Raw genomic sequence first — 24,906 nt, forward strand, 5'->3', positions numbered from 1 at the left:
ATTCTCTAAATTTTAAAATAAATAAATAAATATTATTTTATAATAATTAAATAAGTTAGATTATGATTTATATAAGAAAAATCTAATTTTTTAGAGTTTTGAGGATTTTAATCTTTGATGGTACAAATCCTAGCCTATTCCTTGAATTGGATTAAGTAGGACCAAAGTGATAAGATTTTAAAAATTAAAATAGTAATTTAGTTAGTTTTAATAATTTGGAGGTTGTGAATCATTGCTATAAGAATTAATTGAGAGCCTCTGAGTTCACCTACAATCATTTCATATGATTTAGAGGAAATTATAATTATAATTTTCTAAAAGATTTTAGTAAAGATTAACAATGACAATTTTGAAGTTTTCCTCCACATTCAATAAATCTAAGTCACAAAGAGGCTTTTCTAATTAATAGAAGTCTTTTAAATACAATGGTGGCAATTGATTCATTCTATGGAGTGAAGAAAACAAGATCAGCACAACCTCTACCAAAATACAAATGGAGCCATGAAGATATCATTTTTTAAGGAATTTTCAATAATTGCTAAAATCTTTGGAAACAAATATTTTTATAAAAATTACATATGACTATGGATAAGGATATGTGAGTAGTTGATCTTAGCATAAAAAGGTGTTTTGAACACAATGGTGAATTTAGATTTACCAAAAAGTTTTTTTTATTAATTACTTATAATAGCTATTAGCCTTGATAAAAAAATAAGTTCTTAAATGAATAAAGGTTGTAGATCTAAATTAGGGATCTTGGAGATCAAGAGTGGAGATGTGGCCACCTCCCATGAGCCTTCACTCACTTGAATAAGAGGATTTGGTTGCCCAAGCTCTCTCTCTCTCTTTTTAAGTGAAGGACAAAGTCTTGCCAAATTTTGGCCTAAAATCCTAACTTTAAGCTCATTTGGATTCTAAATCTCATTGTGCACCTTGTGAGTGTGTAGAGGCATTGATTTTGTATGTGGATGGTGCTTGTTGTGGTTTAGAAAGCAATCCATTGGAATTAGTAGTGTCCAAATACTTTAATAGTCAAAGGGGTTTAAAAGGCCTCGGATTCTCTTCAATCAGTCTATAGTTTTTATGATTTTGGAAGTAATGTTTTTTTGAGCACATATATCTTATTTTCAGCTTTCCAACGAGCTAAGATTTGCTTGATTTGGAGATAGAACGAATTTTTGGTAAATTGTTGAGTACGAGGGGGTTGGTTGAGTTGGTAGTTTGGATTACTCAATTTTGAAAAGGCAATCCTCAATGCCTTATAATTGGATTATTATAAATTATTAAATAAAAAAATATTTATAAGCTGAGCTTCTAAGAGCACTAATTTCATAAAAATTTATTTTTTGAAATAAATAAAACTAAAACTAAATATAGTAATAATAAAAAAAAAATATTAATTAATATTGATAACTATTGCTTGGAAGGCAATAAGTTAAATTGAATTACAAATACCTACATTTGAATTAATTTAGCAATTGCACAATTGAGAGTTTCCATTCTATGTCTTAAACTTATTATGTAGCACTAGTTTCATAGAGTGGTGGAATTTGGGTTCACAAAGGTCATTACTTTCTAGTAGGGAGGACAAGAAATAGATAATGTTCCTTAAAAGCTCCTCCAATCAAAGTATATTAGTCTATCTAACAAGACCTCAAAAGCCATTTAGATAAGGAGATTACTTACAAAATTAGATTTATACTCATTTTTTACATATGTTGTTTTTTTAAACCATATTAGTCTTGACATCGAATCCAATCTTATACCAAGCATAATATAAATATATTATAATAATAAATTAGCTAGTAAATTAGCAATAAATTTAAAATTTTATAAAAAAAAATAAACATACAAAAATACGCTCTTAATTTTTACAAGAAAGAGTACCAAGTGGATAAAAAAATTTAGATTACATTCTAATAGATCTTTAAATTATTGATGTATCTATAGAATTATTTTTCTAATATAAAGTTAAGCAATATAGGAAGATATATTAGTAATTATAAATATTTGTTTTATCTATAAATCTAAAAAATAGTGAAGATAATTAACAATATCCTTGTAATACACACATCTCTTGATTTTTTTTCTTTTAAATAACTTTACTTATGTCTTTCACTTATCTAATTGAAAAATAAAATAAAATAAAATAAAATAAATCTCCATACATATCATGATACTTAAGAATCCTAAAAATCTTTAGTATAGGAAAAAAAATATTATAAAATCTACTTTGTAATTTTTTTTTCTATATATACTATGTATAATTTTTAAAATTAAAAAAAATTCTACACCACTTGTCTCTTGAATATTTGACTTCTATTGATCATCTTGATATAGAATCCTAGAAAAAATCCTAAAAACATTCTTAAGAAGGAAAAAATTTGGAAAAAAAATAAATAAATTCGAATTTTTTTTCTAAAAGAGAAGTTTCTAAAAAACATATTTTAATAAAATAAGAAATATTTTAACTTTAAATTATAGTCAAAACCTTAGACTTTAAATACAAACTTTAAAACATTATTATTTTATTATAACATAATTATTGATTAAAAGAAAAAGATATGGATTACATTATAAAATAACTTATTTTAAAATTTAGTAGTAAATTATCCTAGAAAATAAATCAGAATTATAAAGATAATAAAAATAATTTAGTGCTATAATTTCCATTTGTATATATATATACTTCAACTCACTTTATAGAACCATAAATAAGACAAAAAATTAGATAAACAAAAATAATATTATAGATATTTTTAAGTAAAATTAAAGAATAGCTTTAATCAATAAATAGTTAGAAAAATCTTAGATTAATACCAAGAGATGACTAATCAAGCAAGGTCAAAATCAGACCTTCAAGTACAAAATCACAAACTCATGACAAATGTGGAATTCTTTTGTTCATCAAAAAAAAAAAAAACTTTTTTAGCATTAAATTTAAAATATTTAAATTTATGATGAATTTATAAAAAAAAAAAAATTACAAAGTTAGGATTATTTTAAGTGATTGTATTTTTTATAGTATAGAAAGATGGCAATATTTTGGTATATTATGTGAATTTTGTAATAAATCTATAGGTGTGTTTTTTTAGAATTTTAAAAGTATTTGAATTAGATATTTATTATAAAATTATACTAAATCTAAAAATTAGATTAAAGTTATTTAAAATTCTAGTGAATTTAGATTTTTAATATCAATGAGAATTTTTGTGATTTTGATCAATGTTTTGGTTATATTAATTTGTAAGTTTGATCATCTTCAAACATTTTGAGTTTGTTTCCAATTAGAAAGTTGAAATGTATAATAAAATTGAATCAAAATCAATAACTAAAATAATAATTATTAAGATTTAAAATTTGTTGTAGAATTTATTCAAGGTGTGACTAGAATTTATTAGGATTTACTTAAGATTTGGTTAAAGTTTGATTATAGTTTTAAGAATTTTCTTGAAGTTATGTTAAGATTTAATTAAGATATTTTTAGAAATTTCTTAGAATTTTATAAAAAATCTATCATATTTTAATTAGAATTAATATTAAGGTTTAATTAATATTTTTATGATTTCTTGATGATTTCTTCATGATTTCTTTATAAAATCTTTAGGATATTTTGAAGATTTTTTAAGGTTTATTTAAAGTTCATTAGAGGGCAATTAAATTTTTAGAATTATTTAAGATTTCCAAAAAGGTGTTCATAAATACCTTATGCATTATTTTTTTGGATTGTAAATCCAAATCCAAATTAAAAGGAAATCTTTCTATAATTAGATAATTAATGTATTTCTAGGCTAATTTTTACTTTATAAGACAGTGCATTATCTTTTTAGATTCTTCTTGCAATACTTTTGTAGGCATTCATATTAATCTTTATAAGAGCTAACTAAATCAAATAATACAAAACATTTTTTGGGTACTGCAAATAAAACTTAAATGCAAGTTAGTATTAGTTCTATCTAAGATTGCTAAAAACTTATTATAACTAAAATTTCTAACCGAGAGATTTTTTGTTAATTAATTAGTGTAAAAAATAAGATTTATAATTATAAGAAAGAAGCTTATTGTGTGATATATTATATTTTTTCATAAGTCTAAAATTAATTATCAATAAAATTATGGTATTGATTATAAAAACATAATCTAGTAAATAAAAATCTTTTGACACAAGCACTTAAAATTGAAAAAATTACCTTAAAAAAATTATGTAAACACATAACTAAACAATAAAGAAAAATATAAAAAATTTGATATATATTTTTTTAAATTACCACTATCTTAATATATAGATATATATATAAATATATATATCTTTAGATTTTTTATTATTTAATATTTTTAATTCAATAAAAAATTAAATTATTATTTTAATTTGAATTTTAAATATATTTTCTTAATTTACTCATATGTTAATAAAACTATAGTTATATGTTAATACAACTATAATTATATGTTAATACAACTATAGTTATATGTTAATACAACTATAGTTATATGTTAATACAACTATAGTTATATGTTAATACAACTATAGTTATATGTTAATACAACTATAGTTGCATTAACAACATCTTATATATCTATATATATATAGATATATATCTATATATATATATATATTTAAAATACCATATCTTTTTTATTTTAAATTAATTATTACAAATTGTATATCTAATATTACAATAATAATTTAATTTAATTTTTTAAATATTATCTTATGTATAATAAATAAAATAAAATAATTTATTAAGATTTGAAATAAAGATGTATAATATTATAAAACTAAAAAATAGATGATTTGTTACTTACATAAAATATTAAAAAAATTTAAAATCATTTAGAATAATTAAGAATGTCTTAAATAAGCTTAATGAATATTTGATCTACCATTTACATCAAAAAAAATTAATTAGGTTTTTTACAAAAGTTTTTTTTAAATATATTTTATTTTGAAATAATTTAATGAATAAAAATAAAAATATATCAATATGTAAATATACTAAAATAAAAAATGTGAATATGGATTAAATCTAAAAAAATTAAAAATACCTATATTATTTACTTTAATTGAAATAGTGAATATACAAGTAAATAATTGATAGATTTATATTCAACATTACTATGAGTTTTATAATTATCATTTATTTAGTTTAAATTATTTAATATTTATGTATAAATATCTTTATTAATAAAAAGTCATTTTAAGAATTATAAAGAAATATCAATATCATACTAATTGATATATCTTAATAAAAAAACGTTATAAAATTTTGTTAACTTCTAATTATGAAATAAAATAATTATGTTTCAAATAGAAAGAAATCCAGGGATAAAAATATGTATGTATATATGTATAAATAAAAACACTAATTAAAGTATATAGCACATATTTATTTATACTTATTTAAAGATGCTTTTGCTTGGAAGCTCATAAGATATTGGATCAAGATAAATCAATATTTGTTTGGTTTTTTCAAAAGAAAAATAAATCCTACAGTGGGTGAGTAGCAGACAGATTCGATCCAGAGCGATCTCAATGGCTCACCTCTTTCCAAGTCCAAACATCCCACAGCAAGCGACAAGTGTCAGCTACTGAAACTCGTACAAAGCAACGACAACCAGGGTTCATCGAAGGGTTATTTTTTCATTCATCCAAACGATGAAGAGTCGCCGCAATCCCCGCGGTAAACGAGACCACAGAGGCGAGCAGAAGAAATCCGGGGTCCAAATCAGAAAGGATTTACTACCCGGGGGAAAGAAACCCGGCCAACTGATGCCGGGTTGAAGATACTACCCGCCATTGGAGGCGGAAACTCGCTAGCTTCCCCCCACCCGTGCCCCTAAGCCCCCCCACCCCCTGCCACTCCACGGGGGACGGGTGGGTCAAGCCCGTTCATTCCATGCCCATTGTGGAACGCCCCATCCCCGTGCAATACCGACCTCTACTCAGCAGCGTGTCCTTCAATCGTGTTCTCGGTTGCTCGCTCGGTCGCCGACTCAATTGTTCTCTGTGCCCCTCTCCCTCCCTTTCTGCCTCTCCCTCCCTTTCTGCCCCTCCCCTCAGCGCTTCCGCGCCCCTCCCTCCCCTCACCTCCTGCGGAGACTCTACTACCTCTCGGTCAAGGTACTTCTCAATGGAATCACTATAAAATCTGTTTCGACGGCGCGATGACGCCAAGTAAGCGTTCTGGCCGGATCGAACTTACGAGCTTGGGCGATTGGTCGGATATCAGCGACGTTTTTTCGTTGTATGAGTTCGAATTGCACGATAAGATTGTTATGCATTTTTGGGTGTACGTAGCTGAGGTGGTGAGTGTAGGGATCAAAGTTGTTTTTTTTTGGGCATTGGTCTACATGGACATTGATAACGGCGCGGGAGGGGCTGCGGATGATGAAGGGATAGTTGGGTATGCTTTTGGCTTGGAGCTTTTTGAATGCCCCGAATATATTGCAAACGGAAGAATGTGGCTATCGGTTTTGAGAGTTGAGTGTGTGTGTGTGTGTGTGTTTGTGTTGGGTTTTTTTGGGGTGTTTTGAATCTGGTAGAAGAATTGAGGTGTTAGCGGTAGTTGTGATCGCGGATGTGAGCTCCATTCTTTTCCTTGTAGATGCATTGCTGGATTAGGCAAGGAATTGGCAGCTCATTTGTGAATTTCGTTTCTAACTCTGCGCATTCTGTTTTTTTTACCCAGAAATCACGCCCCCGCTCCACCAATACAGCAAGAACCTGCAGATTTTTTGGTTGATTTCCTCCAGGAATTGCCCGATGTGACGAGAGTCATTGCTGAGGCGCTGATAACTTTGCCCAAAGTAGACACTGAAAATGAAAACTGAGTAGCTTTTTTGCCTGCACCTGCACCTGTACCTGCCTTGCAAGCGATGATTGTCTGCAATTGAAGCTATTACTGTGGCTGCTGGCGCCGTCGTAGTGCAACCTTGTTTCAACCCGTTGAATGCCAGATGTAAACTACGTGGATTCTCGAAATCTTGGTTCGAATGGTTTGTTAGAGGCCCCACACATGTCTCATTCGAAAACCAGTAATAAATATTATTTGTATGTGATGAAATCATGGTGTTGCGATCGTTATTCGAGACGTGCTCTGTTTAGGTGAAGGCCTTTTTTCATCTAAGATGGAACCTGTTGATGAACTGCCAGCTTCATTTCAATGAATTACTTCAGCACTCTGGATGAATTCGAAGCTCCGTGTCGTCCTACGACCCTTGAAACAGAGTAAGTGTTGCTCTTTGCGTGAATTTCTTCCCCTTCTCAAACTGAAGGCGTTTTTTGTATATGAATAGCCTTACATTACCCACCTCTTAAGCCTTCAAATTGTAAAAAAAAAAAAAAGTCCATCTGTTTGAGCATAGAAGAGCCATTTCTTCTAGCCCCATGGAAACTTGAGCCTTTTCTCTTGCCTTCACAGAGAAAAACATTAGCAGAATTTAGAAGAGGGAATAGGTTGGAAGGAAAAAATCTACAGGAAATTATGCTTAGTCAGAGTCCTTCGAACAGTGAGATTATTTCATCATCTACATTTATTGTAATCGCAACCGATAATCGTGTCAGGACCTGCTACATAAAACACATGAATGTGTTATTCAGAGGTAAGTATTCATTATTGCATCTTCACGAATTTTAGTTCATACCACTCTTATCAGATGCACTGTTTTACAGGACTTGCATACGTGATATTGAATTCCTTTCAAGATAAATATACATTGTTGTAGAAAAACAGACTATATTCACCCCCCCAGAAACCTTGTACCATTTATTTTCCTAGTCTGGTGCTGAGTGAGTTTTTCAAATGGCGTGGGAATCAACAACACTGCAGTAGGACTCGGTCTACTAGTCCACGTTATCAAAGCATCACGAAGGGGAATGCCATCCCCCCCCCCCCAAAGAAAGTAATAAGAATCTGCATAGATTCCTTTCGATTCGAATTCACAGAGATGTACGTTCATCCCAATCCACTGTGGATTGCTGAACCTTGTACGTTCATCCGCTTTCCCGAAGGTTTTTAGAGTTTGCGAAGCTCGACAAGAAGGCGATGCTTGTAAATACGTTTTGGTTGCCATTGCAGAGGCGTGTGCTTTATGTTAGATTTACGGCGGATTGAAGGTGTAGTAGAGCTAACTGGTAGACCATGCCTCTTACACAAGCTCAGAGTTATGGCCGCCGAGTGCATCCCGTGTCGTGTCGGTAGCTCCGCATTCCTTGTGTTCGCTTTCTTGTGACTCTGTTCTTCTGTACCCCGTAGAATTTTCTTTCACCATTCTTGGGTGTGTAGACAATCATCCTTGGATTTTTGCATGTTCAAATGCTTCTCAGCTTGAACCGTTCTGCAGTTTTTAGAAAGAGTAAGATGAAATATTGGGCCATGTCGTACTTGGAATCTGATTCAATGGATGCCTTGCATTTTATCAGGAGTGTGATTAATGGCAGCACCACACCACTTCAGGTACCGCCTCCAGCAGCAGCTCCAACATTAGCTGAGGGCTGGATACTCGCTTCCCTGTAGGACTGGCAAGAGGCGAAATGCTACCTTTTCGATGCAATGTCGTCGCTCAAACAACAACTCTTGAACTGTTCACAATCAATTCTCAATATGAATTCTCGGGACTTCAGACTCCTGTATGCTTTCTCATCATCTCTTGGTGTGTAGCAGTAAGAGAGAAGAAGCTCCGAGTAGATTCTGCACTAAAAACAACCAAAATGGATTCTGCAGTGGTCACTTTGACGTGACCCTAGCATAAGCTGAATCGGGAATCCTGTGCTTTTAAATTTGTTCCTGTGAAAGATATGGCGGTGGTTAAAACTTCTTTGTCGAAGGGCTGTAAAATTGAGATAAGTTAGGTCTATGAATCTGCAAAATGACTTGAAAGAAAGTCCATTTGATCAACTCCCCACAGATCTATTCCTTTGACTTCGGTCGCAGCTACTTCTCAAGAAAAAAAAAACAATGGAAGCACGGATTACTGGGGTATTGCGTGGGGAACAATGTTTTCATGTTGTTACAAATTTCTATCAGCCAACTGAGAAAGATCCAGAACATGTCACCGGTCTGGTAGTAGTATATCTTGGAACGTGAATTGTTCTTACATCATCACCTTGACTCTACATCAACACTAAACTACAAGATAGAACATACAATGCTACATTTGAAAGGAAAGAAAACTGATCGTCAATTCAAGCAACGTCTGTGGTCATCAACATTCGTCATGGAGTGAATCACAGATTTAGCTTCTCGATGATTTGTTGGAACAATGCGAGACGTTGCTAATCTCGTGACTGCCAAGAGGATTATTTGGTAAAAGTACTGAGTTTTAAGAACTTCCAGATTGCTGAGATGCTCTGTTCATCGGCGATGCTAAGTGGAAATTGCCGAACACACAAATGCACTGCACGAACATAAGTACATCATTCAGACTGGGCAATTTGATGAGGCCGTGGACAGGGATTATGGCTACTGCAGCAATTCACAGGAACATGAGCACTGCAGGCATTCCGACTGGCGTCTTGTGGCAGAAACGGAGAGGTAAACCAGCACAACAATCTCAGCTCGTTGTCCATCTCTCTTGGTATACCCTTCGGCGATAGTATTGGTGCCACTGTTGAAAGGCTTTAACTACCCCACTTCACAAATAGAGCTCAAGCTTTGACACACGATTTATAGAACTGTCCTTGGAAAGATCACTTTTCATGCTAAGTAGACGCAGAAAGTCATAGCATAGTTAATATGCCTAACTGTAACCATCATCAAATCAGAGGTCAACAGGTCGTCACATCACCCACACAAACACGTGAAAAGCTTTTAAAACAAGTCTGGGTGCTGCGGAATTTGGAAAACGAGGACATATGTTACCTGCAAGGCAAGCAGTGCAGAAAAACAAGAGTCCTTGAAGACACCACAATTTGTACAATACTAGGAGGGGTAGATCAGTTGCATACAGATGTGGAGTAACTGATAGATACAATCGTGAGACATGAGACGATGAGCTTTCTAATGGCGGATCTTACTGCTGATGCTGCTCGCACAGTAGAGGGAGAATAAAACTGCAGGCTTGTTGAGCAATGTGCTGAGTTTTGTCCGACAATGACTCTTTCACGTTCTAGCAGGAAGTCAAGGAGTCAATAAGCTCTCCACCTCAGTTCGTGATTAGTTAGTATGATAAACGTCACTCATCGTTCTGAACATGAATTAGTGGATGGGGTTAACGTCAGTGTAGATGAGAATTCCACTTGACAAAAATGAAATTTGTAGCTCAACCTTTTGTGGGTTTTCAGAGTAGGATTGACAAAACTATGAGCCATTCGAACATGCACGACAAGTTTTTCTTCTAACGAATGCAGTAATGTTACCGCTGTTGGCCATGAAACACTCGCTTGATTTGATTGACAAACATATTATAAGTGTATTCTACTCATTTTTTAGCTGTTTCTAATTATATCAGGCTTTGATCCTCCTCCAACTCGAGTATAATTTCCTTTGTAGAATCAGAATTAAGTTTCTAGAGAGTTTTTTCTAATAATAGATACGCCTTCAAACTCTGGAGCTTTTGTATCAACCCACTAGGCGTGCAAGTGCAGAAGAGTTATTTTTTATTTTTGATCTTGTTACTTTTTTTTTTCTGTTTGCTCGTACAAATGTTACAAGAAATTGGTCAGCATTATGGTAAATGTTTGATATTATAAAAAAAATATTGTTTTATAAAAGATAGATATATAGATGGATAGATAGATAGTGCAGGGATATTTTGTTACACCCCTTGGATATTTTGGTACCCTTGTGATCAAATTCATGACTTCATCAAAATTTTCTTTCTCCATAGCCTTACTGCCTCACAAACCATTGCATTACCTTGTTTCCTCATTTTAATCACAGGATGTACCAAAATATGCAAGAGAAGGTACAAAAAGAATTGTGTATGTATATATATATATATATATATATATATATTAAGATCTTGATTAATTCTGTTTGAGTGTTTTACTTTAAATTAATATAATTATTTTTTAATAAATAAATAAATAAAAATAAACATATCAATATATGTTTCTAATGGTGACTAATATTTTTTTAATATATTTAAATACATTTATAGAATAAAGTAATTTTTATTTTAAATTGTGATTCTTATTCATGTTTATATCTATATCTATTGAAATTGTGAGATATTTTATTCTTTGTTTTAGAGCATAATTACTTTAATCATAATTAGATCTTGTGGAATGAACTTAAAATGTTCATTGGTTTTATCAAATAAAAAAAAAATATCTAATAAATAAAAATTATCTAATAAAGACATCAATTATACTAACTCATGTTTCTATTTCTTCATAAAGATATATTTTTTGATTATGTTAATAAATAAATTTAAAATATCTAAGTTTTGTTTAGACATGGAACCAAGAACTTCCATAATGTTTTTTTTATAAGCAATTAGAAGTCTTTTATATTATCAAAAATAGACCTTAGTTTTAGTTTTATTAGTCTATAGAATAATTTAATGAGTCCTTGATTAGTACAAACCTTTGACATAAGAACATGGTGTGATATAGATTTATCACTTTTTTAGTTGTTGAGTCAATTCTATTTTATAGAGTTTCAAAATTATTTTGTAACAATATATTGAAGTAATACACCTTTAATTTTATAAGTTTTCATAGTTACTTCTTTAATAAGTAAAATAAAAAAAATCCTAATATACTCTATAAGAAAATCAGATTATATTTGTGACTTTCAATATACTAAATTATAATTTATTATAATAATAAATTTAGAAGAAAATAAAATAAAGACTACATAATCATATCTAAAGCCTCTTTATATCTAAATAACTAATAAAACATATCGTAAAAAATTATTTGTGCATGAGATTTGTAAAGGCAAAGACTACCATTTCTCCTTTCTTTTCTATTATGTTTATATTATAAGCAACATAGAACCAAGTAGAAATAGGGCCTTGGGATCCAAAAAACATCATAAAATAAAATTGTGTCTTTATTGGTTCAAACCATAAAATAGGTTGTATAATCACATAGTAGAAATCTCTATTATTGAAAAATATTATTTATCCAATAAAGAAGAAATAGTGCACAAATACAATTGATGAAGGTTACATCTTTGATTACATTTGCAAAACTGATAATTTGTAAATTCTAGTTGTCAATCAAATAAATGAATAAATAAATAAATAAATTATAATTTATAAATAGTGGCTATGACTTAGTTACATTTAAATCAATAAATTCAAATTAAGAATTAAATTTAGAAATAATCATATTCTAATCAAATTATTTAATCAAATAAATATTTTCTAATAAAATTTTAAATTAGGTGTAATTTTTTTTGGATTTTTTATATCTTATATTTCTATGGTAGAAATTAAATATTTTTTATTTATTTTTTACATGTTTTATATTAAAATAAGTAACATAATTTATTATCTTATTATTTTTGAAAGAATTAAAAGTATATTATATATTGTCTAAGTCTTATGTAACAAAATTTCTACTTAATATTTAATTGCATAAATATTGAGTCTCTTCAATAAATTCTATTTCTTCTATTATTGAGTTAAGTGAATTCTAGTGTAAAAACGCATTGGCAATCTAGCTATAGAAAAGATTTATCTAAATCCTAAAGTTCTTCTAATAATTCAAAAATTAAATAAGGTGTTTATAAACATATGTTGTGATAATTTTAATTTTGTTAGAAATCCTAAGCTTAATTGTTTCAAAATCTATCAAAAATAAATTACAAATCTATACAATTATAAAAAATCTATAAAAAGTCTCCAGCAAGTTTTTATAAGATCCATAAAAAATCCCTAAAAAAATCCTAAATAAAGTCCTAGCAATTCCATTAAATCTTAAGAAACTTTTAAAGAAACTTGAAGTACATTATAAAAAATCTTTAAAAAGTCTAAAACCTTCTATCAAATCCTAATTAAAATCCAAAGAAACCTTAGTAAATCCTATCAAATCCTTAAATAAATCTTTATCAAATCCTATGAAAATTAAACAAAATCTCAACTTTTGTACAAATTCCTATAAATTTTTACTTAATCATTTATTTTTCTTTAAAATTTATAAAATTTTAATTGATTAATAAAATTAACCTTAATTAATGAGAAGAATCGAATTCAAAACCTAAGAGAAAAGACGAAAAAAACTATCTATGTATTAAACAAAATTATATTTTAATTTTAATATTAAACTCTTAATTGCAAGATCTCTTTAATATTATTAGTTTGCACTCAAACTTAATAAGAATCTGTATTTTTATTTTGTGTAATTTTTATGTATTAATTATAATTAAAAATATTTATCATCTAATATTCTTCTATTTTTATATTGTAGACCTCTTTGAATTGTACCATAATATTCAACAAAATTTAAAATAAAGTTTTTTTCGCCAAGTTCTTTACATCTAGTTGAAAAGACATATAATACAAGCAATTTATTGCTTTGAAGTGCTCATAATATAGTAATAACAACTTTAATGAGTGAAGACTCTAACTAAAATATATTTTAAGAAAAAAAAATTAAATTTTAAAATTATATATATATATATATATATATATATATATATAATTTTAAATTTCATAAAAAAACATTTTTTTATTAAATTTAGTTTTTTAATTATAAATAAATTCTTTATTTATCTAATTTTGATAAGTATTTAAGACACTTGATCTTGATTTTTTCATTCAATATTTAGACTCTTTAAAGACTTACAACTTATAATTTCTTATTCCTTTTACCAACCCCTCTTTCTTGTTTCAATTCTTCCACCCTTGACTTTCATCTCTCATCCCAACCTCTCTACTTAAATAAGTTATAATCTTATAATTGTTTTTTTTGAAATTCTTATTATGGAACTCTATGATCATGTTTAATGTATAGTTGATTGATTGATTCTTTAAGTGAAGTTAATCTAAACAAATAAACTTATCATTATAGCTTATATTTATTAATTCTACCTGTATTTTACTTTACATGCTAATTGCCTTATTCTTGAAGAAATTATATAGACACATACAATGATTATAACTTTTTGAGCATTAATTTGTATACCTTTATAGGAACTTGAAGCCATAAGAATGGATGATGATAAAGGTGACAAATCTGTTGATGAATCTGGGTAAGTGGTGTAGCAAGAAAGAATATTGGTTTTGTATAGAAAAGGAGTAATAACTGCCATATAACATGTAATAAATTGTAGACTCTATAATGGATTTTTGTAAATGTTTAATTGAGGTGAGATTTTGAATGTTGAATAAGTTTATTCTTGTTTGAAAAAAAGTTGTAGTGTTTTTGAGCTAAGCTTGCTACATCTTATGAAGATAAGTGTTTCATATATTTAGTGATTTAAGAATAATAACTTGTTGAATAGAATATTATATAGATTCAAAATTAGCAACCAATTTGAATCACTATTGTAGTAATTGTAGACAAGTTTTTATGATTTCTCAAAGTTTAATTTTTTTGTGAAAGACTATAAGACTTGGAATTGATTTGCGGATTTGCTTCAAAAATGCTTAAAACTTTTTAATTTAGTAATGCTATTGAAAAAGCCAAAGAGAAAAGTACAAGGTGGATTTGATGGTTTTGAATATTAGATCAAAGATAGGAGCTATAAGCAATTGTGATTTTATGAACAAAGCTGCTAATACACAAATTTCCATTATCTTAAAGTTTTTTCTTAGAAAGCTTTAATTTTGTGCTAATATGAAGGTTCAAGCAAAAATAGTAGTAGATAACAAACTCTTCTATAATCTCTAGACAATGATTTTAGATTGGGAATCTATAATTGAAGGTGCAAAGTGACATCAATACAAATTACAATCTCATTGCTACATCTCTTAATATGATTAGATTTTCATAATCCAATGCGACTCGATTTGGACTACATCATCGATTTGTTGCTAGTTAAGATATGATTTGTTTGTAGAGCCAACTAGAAAGAATTGGTAAAATGGAACCAACTCATCTTCTAGATTTCAAACTGATATTCCCGAGTAGTTTTTAAGACCTTGCCATTAGCCAAATGTCTAAGATTTCTACTATGATATCCAATTTTCTACTACCCTTAGAATCATTGGCTTATTTAAATGGTCTCAATGGAATTTTAAATGTGGCACAATATACTAGCTACTAGAGAAGCAACAATCCTCTTAATTCAAATTCCATTGATGAGGGCTTAGTTGGTGCAATCATAAGTTAGAAGCGATTATACTCCAAGAAATATAATCCTTTCTCCTTGCACTATATTGCTACATGGAATTATCCTTTAATCTCCCTCATTATTGATTACTTGAACATTGTAGGAAGCAATAGGTGAGGGAATTTGGTATCACATATAAGTGAAGAGATGTTGTGTTTAGCTTCTCTTGAGGAAGTTGTGAAGAATGAAACAAAAGAATTATTATCCTTGTGGTGCATAGGCAATTCAAGCAACACACATGATTAATACAATTTAATTTCAAGAATTCTTTGGGTCAAGAGACAAAGAACAAGGATCACGCCAAGGGACATGAAATGAAGGCTAAAAATAGTATTAAAGGATTAGAATATTGAAAAGAGACATAGAATGGAGAGGTCAAGACATAATATGAGTACTAAGAATGAGAATTAGAGACAAAGAGGTGTAAAAATGGTTTTAATAGATGGGTTGATGTAATAAAAGTTAGAATCAATTTAACATTTTTTTATATTTTGATATTATAGTTATTTTTTATAATTTTTTTAAATAGATAAATTGATAATCTTAAAAATATGTATATAAATTTGACCTAAATCTCAATAATTTTATATATGTATGCATGTGAATATTTTTATTTTTCACCAAATAATTAAGTAAGTCACTTTCTAAATTATATAAAATAATTATGAATACTTGTATTTAAAGTTCCATAATGTAAATCATATTCCAAAAACTTTCAAACATGTGCATGGTTCAAGACCAATTATTTCACAACTAATAACACCCAAAAAAATCTTTATTAAGTCAAACATGGAAGTATCAAAATAATAAAAAAATCAAAATATCTTATAAGTAACTCAACTTTGTTTCATGATTTTACACACATTTGTTTGGTATGAAGAATCAAAATTATGCTATTGCTTAGATGATGCATTTTGCTAGGAGGAAGTTTTTCATTTGGTCCATATTTTCATGGAAGGCATCAAATGAAACTCAACAAGTCCACCTTCCAACACAAATTAGCACCATTTTCTTAATATGAGGGAAGCTATCTTGGATTTGTTTGGCCTTCACCATGGTGAGAGTTACTTGATTTTACTAGTTTTCTAGATCTCCTTTCTATTACAAATTTTTATTTATCTTTTCATGATTCATTATGTTAAAAAAATAAAGAAGTAAAAAAAATCATTGGATAATTATATTTAATATATCTTTCAACTATAATAATATTATATAAACTCATGTGTTTTTAAATAAAAAATTCAATCTAATCTTTAAATGCTCCCCTTCTTCCCCCGTCCAGTTTATTTATTTATTTATTTTATTATTACAGTCATCATTATTTTTGAAATCTCCCCAGTAAAGAAAGAACCAATTACAATTGAAGCAGGACAATACCCAAGAGAGCTTCCGCCCTGACCAAGAAGAGGGTGCTGGACATTGCTCCTCAGAAGTCTACATCCAAACAAAAATTTCAATACCAAAAATAACATTATTCATAATAGTAATGAGAAATCAGAAAATTAGGTGTCGATTGGACCAAAGAGGACCCCCCCCCCCCTCCACCTCCTCATCACTGCACAACCCATACATCACATCACCCCTAACACCCAACGAAAATTCACTATTCACTTGAAGAATCTTTGGTGCAGTAGTGTCCAATGAGTGGTGAGAAATATACATTGAAATGCTCTGAGTGTATATATACATCAATTTACTTCACACTTGTAATGTGAGCTATGAGAAGCAGGCTGGTGGTGGTGGTGGTGGTGGTGGAAATTCCATGGGATATCCATTCTGTCATGCCACAAGTGATTAAGGCACCATGCAAGCAAGTGGGGCCACACTCACTCACTCACTCACAGGAAAGGAAGGAAGGAAGGAAGGAAGGAAGGAAGTGCAAACCTTGAGAAACCCACACATTCACACACACACACACACACACGGAAGGGAGGGAGGGTGCGGTGTGAAAGGAGGAAGAGGACACACAACAAGAGAGAGCCATGGTGATGCCCCATGAGCGTGCAAGAGCCATCAAAATGCGGGACAAATTCGCCTTTCTTCGTTTCATGGGGCATCAAACAGCCCTTATGACGGCGCCGCACTCTGCCATCCGCAACGCACTCACTCACTCAATCACGCTAGTCCTCTACCACCCACCCCACAAAACCCCAATCCTACGCTGCTTTCTCTGAGTTGGTGGTGATTCTACTCAATTTTTTAACTCGTGGCAGTGTGTGCAGTAAGTAGTATGGTTTTTTTTTTTTTTTTTTTTTTTTTTTGGTTTTTTTAAGGAAAAAAGGGTTTGAAAATCTTGTTTGGGTACTTTGTTCTGTGCATTTGAGGTGTTTGCAGCGAGAGAATTGTACCTGGTAGGCCGGAAGTGGGGAGTAACAGGGCGTGAGAGGCAATGCCTGGAGTTGTCTTGGTGTCGTTTGCGTTCAGTTGTGAAATTGACGCTTAGTGAGTTGCGTTGGAGTGCGCTGCTGGCGGCTGAAGGATCAGGGGGCTTGAAGAAGGGGATTGGTCTGCAGTAGGAGCAGGAAAGGAGGGATTACTGGGTCGTTTAAGGCGGTTCGCGGTTCGTTCAGAGGAGCTTGGGTCAATATGAAGTATGTACTCGTTACTGGGGGTGTGGTGAGCGGCCTTGGAAAGGGAGTCACGGCCAGTAGCATCGGAGTTGTACTCAAGGCATGTGGTCTTCGGGTCACATCAATCAAAATTGGTATGCGCATTATGAAACAGTAGGCGAATTGGGTCTTTCTTACCGTCGGGTTGAAGTGTGGAAGCAGGGTTTAGGGTTTTAGTAGGGGTATTAGAATTTGAATATCTTGGGCTCTTGTCAAAGTTGAGTGTGCCATTTAATTCATTATGGCGTCTTCGGTTTGAACAGGAAACTTGACAGCTTGCCTCTATTACATGAGTTCATGCCCTGTCGGCAGGAGCATTGACTGGCTTAATTCGAGTGGATTTCTATCATTTCCTTTCATTTTTAAAATTTATGTGTGACGTGTAATTGCTTTCTGAATTCCTGTGTCTTATTCCTCGTACCTTTAGATCCTTACCTGAACACTGATGCCGGAACCATGTCACCTTTCGAACACGGGGAAGTCTTTGTTTTGGACGATGGTGGTGAGGTGAGCTTTCAGCAGTGTGTTGCATAATTTAGAGTGTTAAACGGCTTATATTTAGATGTTACGATTGTATGCGGGGTTTTTAAATGCCGTTGCTGGTAGCACTGCTGTCAACCAACCGATTTGATAGCTAGTTTTCGGATTTTCACAATGGAAATCGATTCAACCGATACTCATGGCTGAATTAGCTCGAACTTATTGAGAAATTTTTCTTCAAGCATGTTCCATCGCTGTACCTTGGTTTTGCGAAAGCTATACAACATTGCAGCTCCTCAATTACTGTGAAAACCTTCTCATACTTGCTTTTACTTTTTATTTTTGCAGGTTGACCTGGATCTTGGTAATTATGAGCGCTTTCTGGACGTCACATTGACACGGGACAACAACATCACCACTGGGAAAATTTACCAGGTATCTACGAGATTTTGTTTTAAAGTTACCAAATTAGTTCTTGTGAGGATTTTCTGCATTGTTTCCGTTTTTCGTATTTTTGTAATTGGTTTTTTATTGTTTTTTAGTCGATTGCATGTTTCTTTTTACTACTCATGTGTTGATTTGTTTTTCACTATGGTCTTCTTTCGCTTTACTTCCTTTCCAGTGTTTGTTCGCAGTTTCCAGGATCTGTGTACAGAGAGCTCACACGTGAAGTTGATTTCGGATAAGCATGAATTATATGAAACCTTCTTAGTAGTAGAATGATGTATGGGTATGTTGTTACTGATTCGGTTTATGTGCGTCCAGGCAGTGATAGAGAAGGAGAGGCGGGGTGACTTCCTGGGAAAAACTGTTCAGGTGTGATCATCGGGAATTTTAACTGATATCTATGTTATCTTCGTCGGTAGACGCTTCAACTAAAATGTTTCTATGCCCCACTCATATATCAATTCTTTCAATGTGAAATCTTGTTGAATTTAGAGATTCAGCCGAATTATATTTTGGTCTGGTTTCGGGTGGTTTTCATTAATCTGGTCCTTATTTGAGCCACTTCTCTTATGAAAGTTTATTGGGCGATTTTGCACAGTTGTAGTAGGTTGTATGAACGCAAGTGTTAGATCTACAGCCATCGGTCACGTGGACACATTGAATAAACCTCTTTTGGAATCATTCATTTAACTGATACCTTATTGTTGTTCCGATGGGGTGTGGTTGTAACGAAACAGGTTGTACCACACATCACAGATGCTATTCAGGACTGGATTGAACGAGTCGCTAGAGTTCCAGTGGACGGACATGATGGAAGTGCAGATGTTTGTGTCATTGAGCTGGGAGGCACTGTTGGTACTTATTTTGCTCCCTTCAATTTAGATGTTATTGAAGTTGTTGATATTTACGGTCAGATGTTTGTCAGAGTATCGTGTAAATAATTGACGAAGAGGATATTGCTTTCTCGAGGTTAAAGAAGTTGATTCGTTACAAGTTTGAGAAAACGCAGTACCTACGTATGGACCAACTTTGTCGTTCTGTTGAACCCTTGTGCTTGTGTGCCTGCTTGCACTAGGATTTTGTCTCATGCTCGGCCTTTTCAACTGGAGCACTTAATTATATTTTTAACTGATATATTATACATTATAACGCAGTACAGATTGTTGACGGACTCTTACTCTTATTGTTTGTAAGTTGATCACTTACTGCATGGGATGATCTGGTTTTAAATGCAGGTGATATTGAATCCATGCCTTTTATTGAAGCTCTCCGACAGTTCCAGTTTCGAGTTGGTAATTTTTATCTTATAATTTCGATTTACTGACTTGAGAATCATTCTTGGCGCATACTGGATTCCCTTTTTTCGTAATAGCTTATGATAGGTTCTTAATTGGAATTTTTGCCATGCAGGTAATAGCAACTTCTGTTTGGTCCACGTGAGTTTGGTTCCCGTTCTGGGTGTTGTGGGCGAGCAGGTCAGAGAATAAAATCACCCTGTGTAACGTGATTTCGTAGTTCTTCACCTAATTTACCCAGAGCTTGTGTCACGTATCTGTAGTTCATGTTCACGACTTTGACCCTGAATTTCTCACTGATCTGATATATATATATATATATGATTTTTACAGAAGACAAAACCAACACAGCACAGCGTTCGGGAACTTCGAGCACTGGGTCTTACTCCTGATTTGCTGGCTTGCCGAAGCGCCCAGGTAAATCTTTTCAGGTTTCGGTGCATATTTAGATAACTTCCAATCAAACATGAAATGAGTTTGTTTCCTTGTTTAAGCAACACATGAAAATGGCTTGTTTACACATCATTATTTAGATTTTTGTTGAATTTATTGAATTTTCTTATGTTCTTTTTAACATTTTTAATGTGTGTGTTGCAGCCCTTGGAGCAGGCCACCAAGGAGAAGCTCTCTCAATTTTGCCATGTTCCAGTAAGTGTTCAATTAGTTTTACTTTAGGCTTCTTAGTGATAACCGTGAGATTTTCCATGGCTTTTCTACTAAATTGAGGGGATATCATCTTTCCAGTCGAACTCGTCTTTTGTGCTGATCAACCAGAAGGTCATGCTATTTAGATTAGCTCTTGATTATTTTTGATGTACTCGAATTAGTTGCGTATATTATTGCTAAATTTAAGTCTAGAAATTGGGTTATCACTGATATTCTCGTTGGCTCCATGTATTGTGGTAGTAATTCATACATGTGTATTATAGCACACCTCATTTATATAAAGCTTTGTTTGAATAAATGCAACCTTTTTTTTTGTATTGGTTGGGTATGCAGGCTGCTCACATACTCAACATCTATGATGTCTCCAACATCTGGCACATCCCTCTCTTGTTGCGGGTATGCATAATTTCTGTCAAGAACTTTCCAGCACTGTGCTTCTTGTATGTAGCATGTCAGAGCAAAGGCATTTGTTTTGATTATCAGGAAGTTGATGCTGGTCATTTTTTTTGGTCATTATATTGGGACGAGGTTCTACAACCATTGATGAAATGCGACATGAAGGTTCATGTCCAAGAAAAGTAAGTAGTGGCAGATTCCGAATCGTTGCTATTTAGGTCGGCATTCTCTTGCAGTACTATGTTTTATCTGGAATTGACTTTACAATAATATGCAATGAGCAGGATCAGCAAGGACATCTAGCGATTCTTCGCAAACTTCAGTTGAGGTTAGTTTGGAATGTTTGGATCTGTTCATCTACGTGTGGTAGTTTGATCTTATAGCAACTTACAACACTTTTAGCTTTCAGAAATGAGTATCCTTCTTGTGTGGAGCACTAATTCGGCAGCATTTAGTTGTAAAGCTGATCTGTTTTTATGGAACTGCAAAGTTTTGGGGTTTGACGTGTTCTTATTGTATCGTGCAGTTCTGTACCGCCTCCCGATTTGGAGAAATGGGCTGCGCGAGCTGAGCGATGTGACAACCTTTCTATCCCAGTAAGTTTCTTGACTGCTGCATTGCATACTGATGCATTTTTTCCTTCAAGAGCAATGATTTATTGGTTTTTTCTGTCCTCAACTGTGAAGACGAAATTTTCTTGACATCTATTGCGGATCTTTGCATGCAGGTAAAGATTGCAATGGTTGGGAAATATACCGGTCTGTCCGACTCGTATCTGTCAGTTCTCAAGGTAGGTTGAAATATTTGGTTTTCATTGTTTTAGTCGGTGTCAACTTTCTGCGAAGAGGCTGTTGTAAACTGTGACTCTACACCCGTTGCGAATTTGCTCAATATTGCGTCATTTTTTGCGGCATGAATACTTCCTCTCTCCTGACTATCAATACGTTGAGATCTCAATCAGTAGAAGAGGAAATTTTCCGTAGAATTTGACATACTTTATATGTGTGGTAAGGCTCTGCAACATGCCTGCATCGCATGTTCAAGAAAGTTGGTGTTGGAGTGGGTTGCAGCTACTGATCTTGAAGATCGTGCTAAGGAGGAGGTACGATCTTTGCTGAATGTGCATTAAAGTCGCAGTCTTTTGTGTCAGTGCCAGGAACAGACTCAGTTCAAGGGAGTTTTGGAATGTACCAGGGCTTGGCTATTTCAGGGAATTACGGTTTATTGTTACTGCTGGGCTTAGCATGCATGGTCTTTTGTCCTTGATTCAACTGCGCTTGTATTGTGACGACTGAATGCTTCCTTTGTGCGGGTGCAGACACCAGAAGCATACGATTCTGCTTGGAATACCTTGAAGGTACCCTCTTTGGCTTGTTTATGTCATTCTGTCAGATTGTTTTATTTGGTTTTTTAGCATATTTTCTTCAACACATAGAGTTGTCTGCAGAAGTGTTTAGGTTGGATTAAATTACTTTAAGGTTGTTTACTGATTAGATTTTCTGTCGCCTTGCGCAGAATTCTCATGGTGTGCTTGTACCTGGTGGATTTGGTGATCGAGGAGTGCAAGGAAAGATACTAGCCGCCACTTATGCTCGTACAAATCGGGTTCCTTACTTGGGAATTTGCCTTGGGATGCAGCTTGCTGTCGTGGAGTTTGCCAGGAATGTAGGCAACCTAATTTCCTTGCACCCGCATGTTAATGGCAAATGTTTTCAACATGAAAACATTACTTAGCACCTTTGGGACTATTTTTTGAAAAAGAAAATTTTAAGATATGGTTTTTGTGGTTTACGCGCTTAGAAGTTGTGGATAATTCACAACTTGCCTTTTGAGAAGTATTTCTTACACCGGAACTTGTTTATGATTGGTAGGTCCTTGGACTGAAGGACGCTAATAGCACTGAGTTCGACTCTGCCACACCGCATCCATGTGTTGTTTTTATGCCAGAGGTTGGAATCTCCTCGCCGTTACCAATGCAGAGGTTTTGTTTGTGGTTCAGTCATAGTTTTGAACAATTTTCGTTCTCTTATAATGAGCTCTACCTATATCGCCTGCTGAAGTTACTGGATTATTCAACCGTTCCTTTCTGGTGAACAAGCTCTTGTTTCAAAAAGCCTAATTTTTCTTTAACGACTTAAAATTTGTGGTTTTGTTAAGGTCTCTAAAACGCACATGGGTGGCACTATGAGACTAGGAGCTCGGAAGACACTGTTACAAACGGCTGATTGCATAACTGCCAAATTGTAAGTGTGGAAAGCTTTTAGTCTCTCCAGCACTGTCTTCGTGGCACCATATGTTAAAAACAGATAAATGTGTTAAATGTGGAAAGCTTAACTGGGAAATAAGGTTCTGTGTGCTAAGTTTTTCAGACATGTTCCTCTGTTTTTATGTTCGATTGAGGTCGGATCTGTTACATGTTTCTTTGTAGCGGCATTTTCTATTTATGCTCAGCCTGAAATGTTGGTTTTGCGTATGTTTTGTAGGTATCAAAAGGATTCATTTTTGGATGAGCGGCATAGGCATCGTTATGAGGTAATCATTCATTATTGAATCTCAGTGCTGGCATGTCAGGCTCCCCAGATATTGTGTGTTATGTCTTCCACTCTACTAACTAGTCTGTTTTTATTTTGGCAGGTGAATCCTGAGTTGGTGGAGAGTTTAGAAGCGGTAGGACTGCGCTTTGTTGGCAAGGATGAAACAGGGCGTAGGATGGAGGTAACATCGATTCCACTGCTGTTTCAATTGCACGCTGTAGCAATGACAAATTATTTGATGATAGCTTCAATGCTTACGACTGGAAATCAAAACAAGCATGTTCTCACTTCATGGTTTCGTGTGATCGTATCACTGTGCAGGTTTTGGAGTTGCGAGGACACCCCTATTACGTGGGTGTGCAATTTCATCCAGAATTTAAGTCAAGACCTGGAAAACCTTCTGCAGTATTCCTAGGTGAGGGTGTGTTGTCTCTTTTCTTGATTATAGTCGAATCGTCCATGGATCAGATTGGACAGTGTTCAACTACTCCTACATACTTTGAGAATATTGTTTCCTATGAAATGTAGTTTTAAACATACTTCATGATTCGCTTTCCGAGGAATTAATTTGCAATGCCGATCTGCAGTTTGAACACCCGGTAACCAGATTTATGGGCTGTATTTGCAGGTCTAATTTTAGCTGCCTCGGGTCAGATGGATTCATACATCAATGGGGCGCCTACATCTGTAACAGCTAGAAATCATTCAGCCACTAACTCCACACCTGACTCCAACCATGCTGAGATCTCCCAAGCTTCAGAAGGATTACATAGTCTCGCAGTCTAGGTTTGGTTGCTGGAGTGAAAGAAAATTATTGCACAGTGATTGTTTGCTAATCCATCATTGCCTTGCCAGCCTCTAAATAAGGAAACAATTCTTGTACGCTACTTTCTTATTTTTTATGTTTAATTTCCTATTTATTGCTCTGCGAGTGGTGAACTTAACAGTGGAGGGGACGTTTTGCAGTTGACTGCAACGGTATGGTTATCTATCCGAAGATAAGAATTTGAGTTCCCCTTATGTTACTGTCCATGATACAGAACCTTTCGTGGATACAATCGGAACAAGTGGCATTTATTAGTCCCCTGTCCGGATGTTACGCATCTATAAAACCACAATTTCCTTTGACAGCTTGAACGATCCCCAAATATTCGATTTGGACATTGACTTCTTCATACTGACAACATCCGATTCAAAGTTTGGTAGAATTACATAGATTACTGTGTTAACCATGAGATGGAAGTATGTGCGA

General features: G+C 33.0%; 2 protein-coding genes across 3 annotated transcripts; both read left to right on the forward strand.

The window, feature by feature from the left end:
• Nucleotides 1-5,885: 5,885 nt before the first annotated feature.
• Nucleotides 5,886-8,645, forward strand: LOC112279746 (uncharacterized). Its single transcript, XM_024514418.3, has 2 exons — nucleotides 5,886-6,404; nucleotides 6,690-8,645. The coding sequence occupies exons 1-2, from the start codon at nucleotides 6,166-6,168 to the stop codon at nucleotides 6,829-6,831; spliced, it is 381 nt and encodes a 126-aa protein (XP_024370186.1). The 5' UTR covers nucleotides 5,886-6,165; the 3' UTR covers nucleotides 6,832-8,645.
• An 8,644-nt stretch (nucleotides 8,646-17,289) lies between these two features.
• On the forward strand, nucleotides 17,290-24,580 carry LOC112280050 (uncharacterized). 2 transcript variants are annotated; one of them, XM_024514990.3, is made up of 22 exons: nucleotides 17,290-17,931; nucleotides 18,264-18,343; nucleotides 18,665-18,751; nucleotides 19,082-19,132; nucleotides 19,501-19,618; nucleotides 19,999-20,055; nucleotides 20,174-20,238; nucleotides 20,392-20,475; nucleotides 20,656-20,706; nucleotides 21,058-21,120; nucleotides 21,405-21,448; nucleotides 21,647-21,716; nucleotides 21,848-21,910; nucleotides 22,133-22,222; nucleotides 22,439-22,477; nucleotides 22,636-22,785; nucleotides 22,992-23,069; nucleotides 23,278-23,363; nucleotides 23,604-23,652; nucleotides 23,755-23,835; nucleotides 23,976-24,069; nucleotides 24,283-24,580. In XM_024514990.3, exons 1-22 carry the CDS (start codon nucleotides 17,814-17,816, stop codon nucleotides 24,438-24,440), a joined length of 1,776 nt encoding a protein of 591 aa, XP_024370758.1. In that variant the 5' UTR covers nucleotides 17,290-17,813; the 3' UTR covers nucleotides 24,441-24,580. The 2 variants fall into 2 exon arrangements, with proteins under 2 accessions (XP_024370758.1, XP_090104830.1); XM_090248704.1 differs by lacking the exons at nucleotides 23,604-23,652; nucleotides 23,755-23,835; nucleotides 23,976-24,069; nucleotides 24,283-24,580 and having other exon boundaries at nucleotides 23,278-23,367.
• The last annotated feature ends 326 nt before the right edge of the window (nucleotides 24,581-24,906 follow it).

The sequence above is a fragment of the Physcomitrium patens genome, chromosome 3 (assembly GCF_059467195.1).
Source record: "Physcomitrium patens ecotype Gransden chromosome 3, ASM5946719v1, whole genome shotgun sequence".
Taxonomy (NCBI): Eukaryota; Viridiplantae; Streptophyta; class Bryopsida; order Funariales; family Funariaceae; genus Physcomitrium; species Physcomitrium patens.

Bases quoted from the DNA above. Each gene is read 5' to 3' on its own strand.
- LOC112279746 (XM_024514418.3), top strand. From the start codon at position 6,166: ATGACGCCAAGTAAGCGTTCTGGCCGGATCGAACTTACGAGCTTGGGC. The intron at 6,405-6,689 runs GTATGCTTTTGG...TTTTTTACCCAG, and splicing joins GATGATGAAGGGATAGTTGG to AAATCACGCCCCCGCTCCAC.
- LOC112280050 (XM_024514990.3), top strand. From the start codon at position 17,814: ATGAAGTATGTACTCGTTACTGGGGGTGTGGTGAGCGGCCTTGGAAAG. The intron at 19,133-19,500 runs GTGTGATCATCG...GTAACGAAACAG, and splicing joins TCCTGGGAAAAACTGTTCAG to GTTGTACCACACATCACAGA. The intron at 22,223-22,438 runs GTACGATCTTTG...GTGCGGGTGCAG, and splicing joins AAGATCGTGCTAAGGAGGAG to ACACCAGAAGCATACGATTC.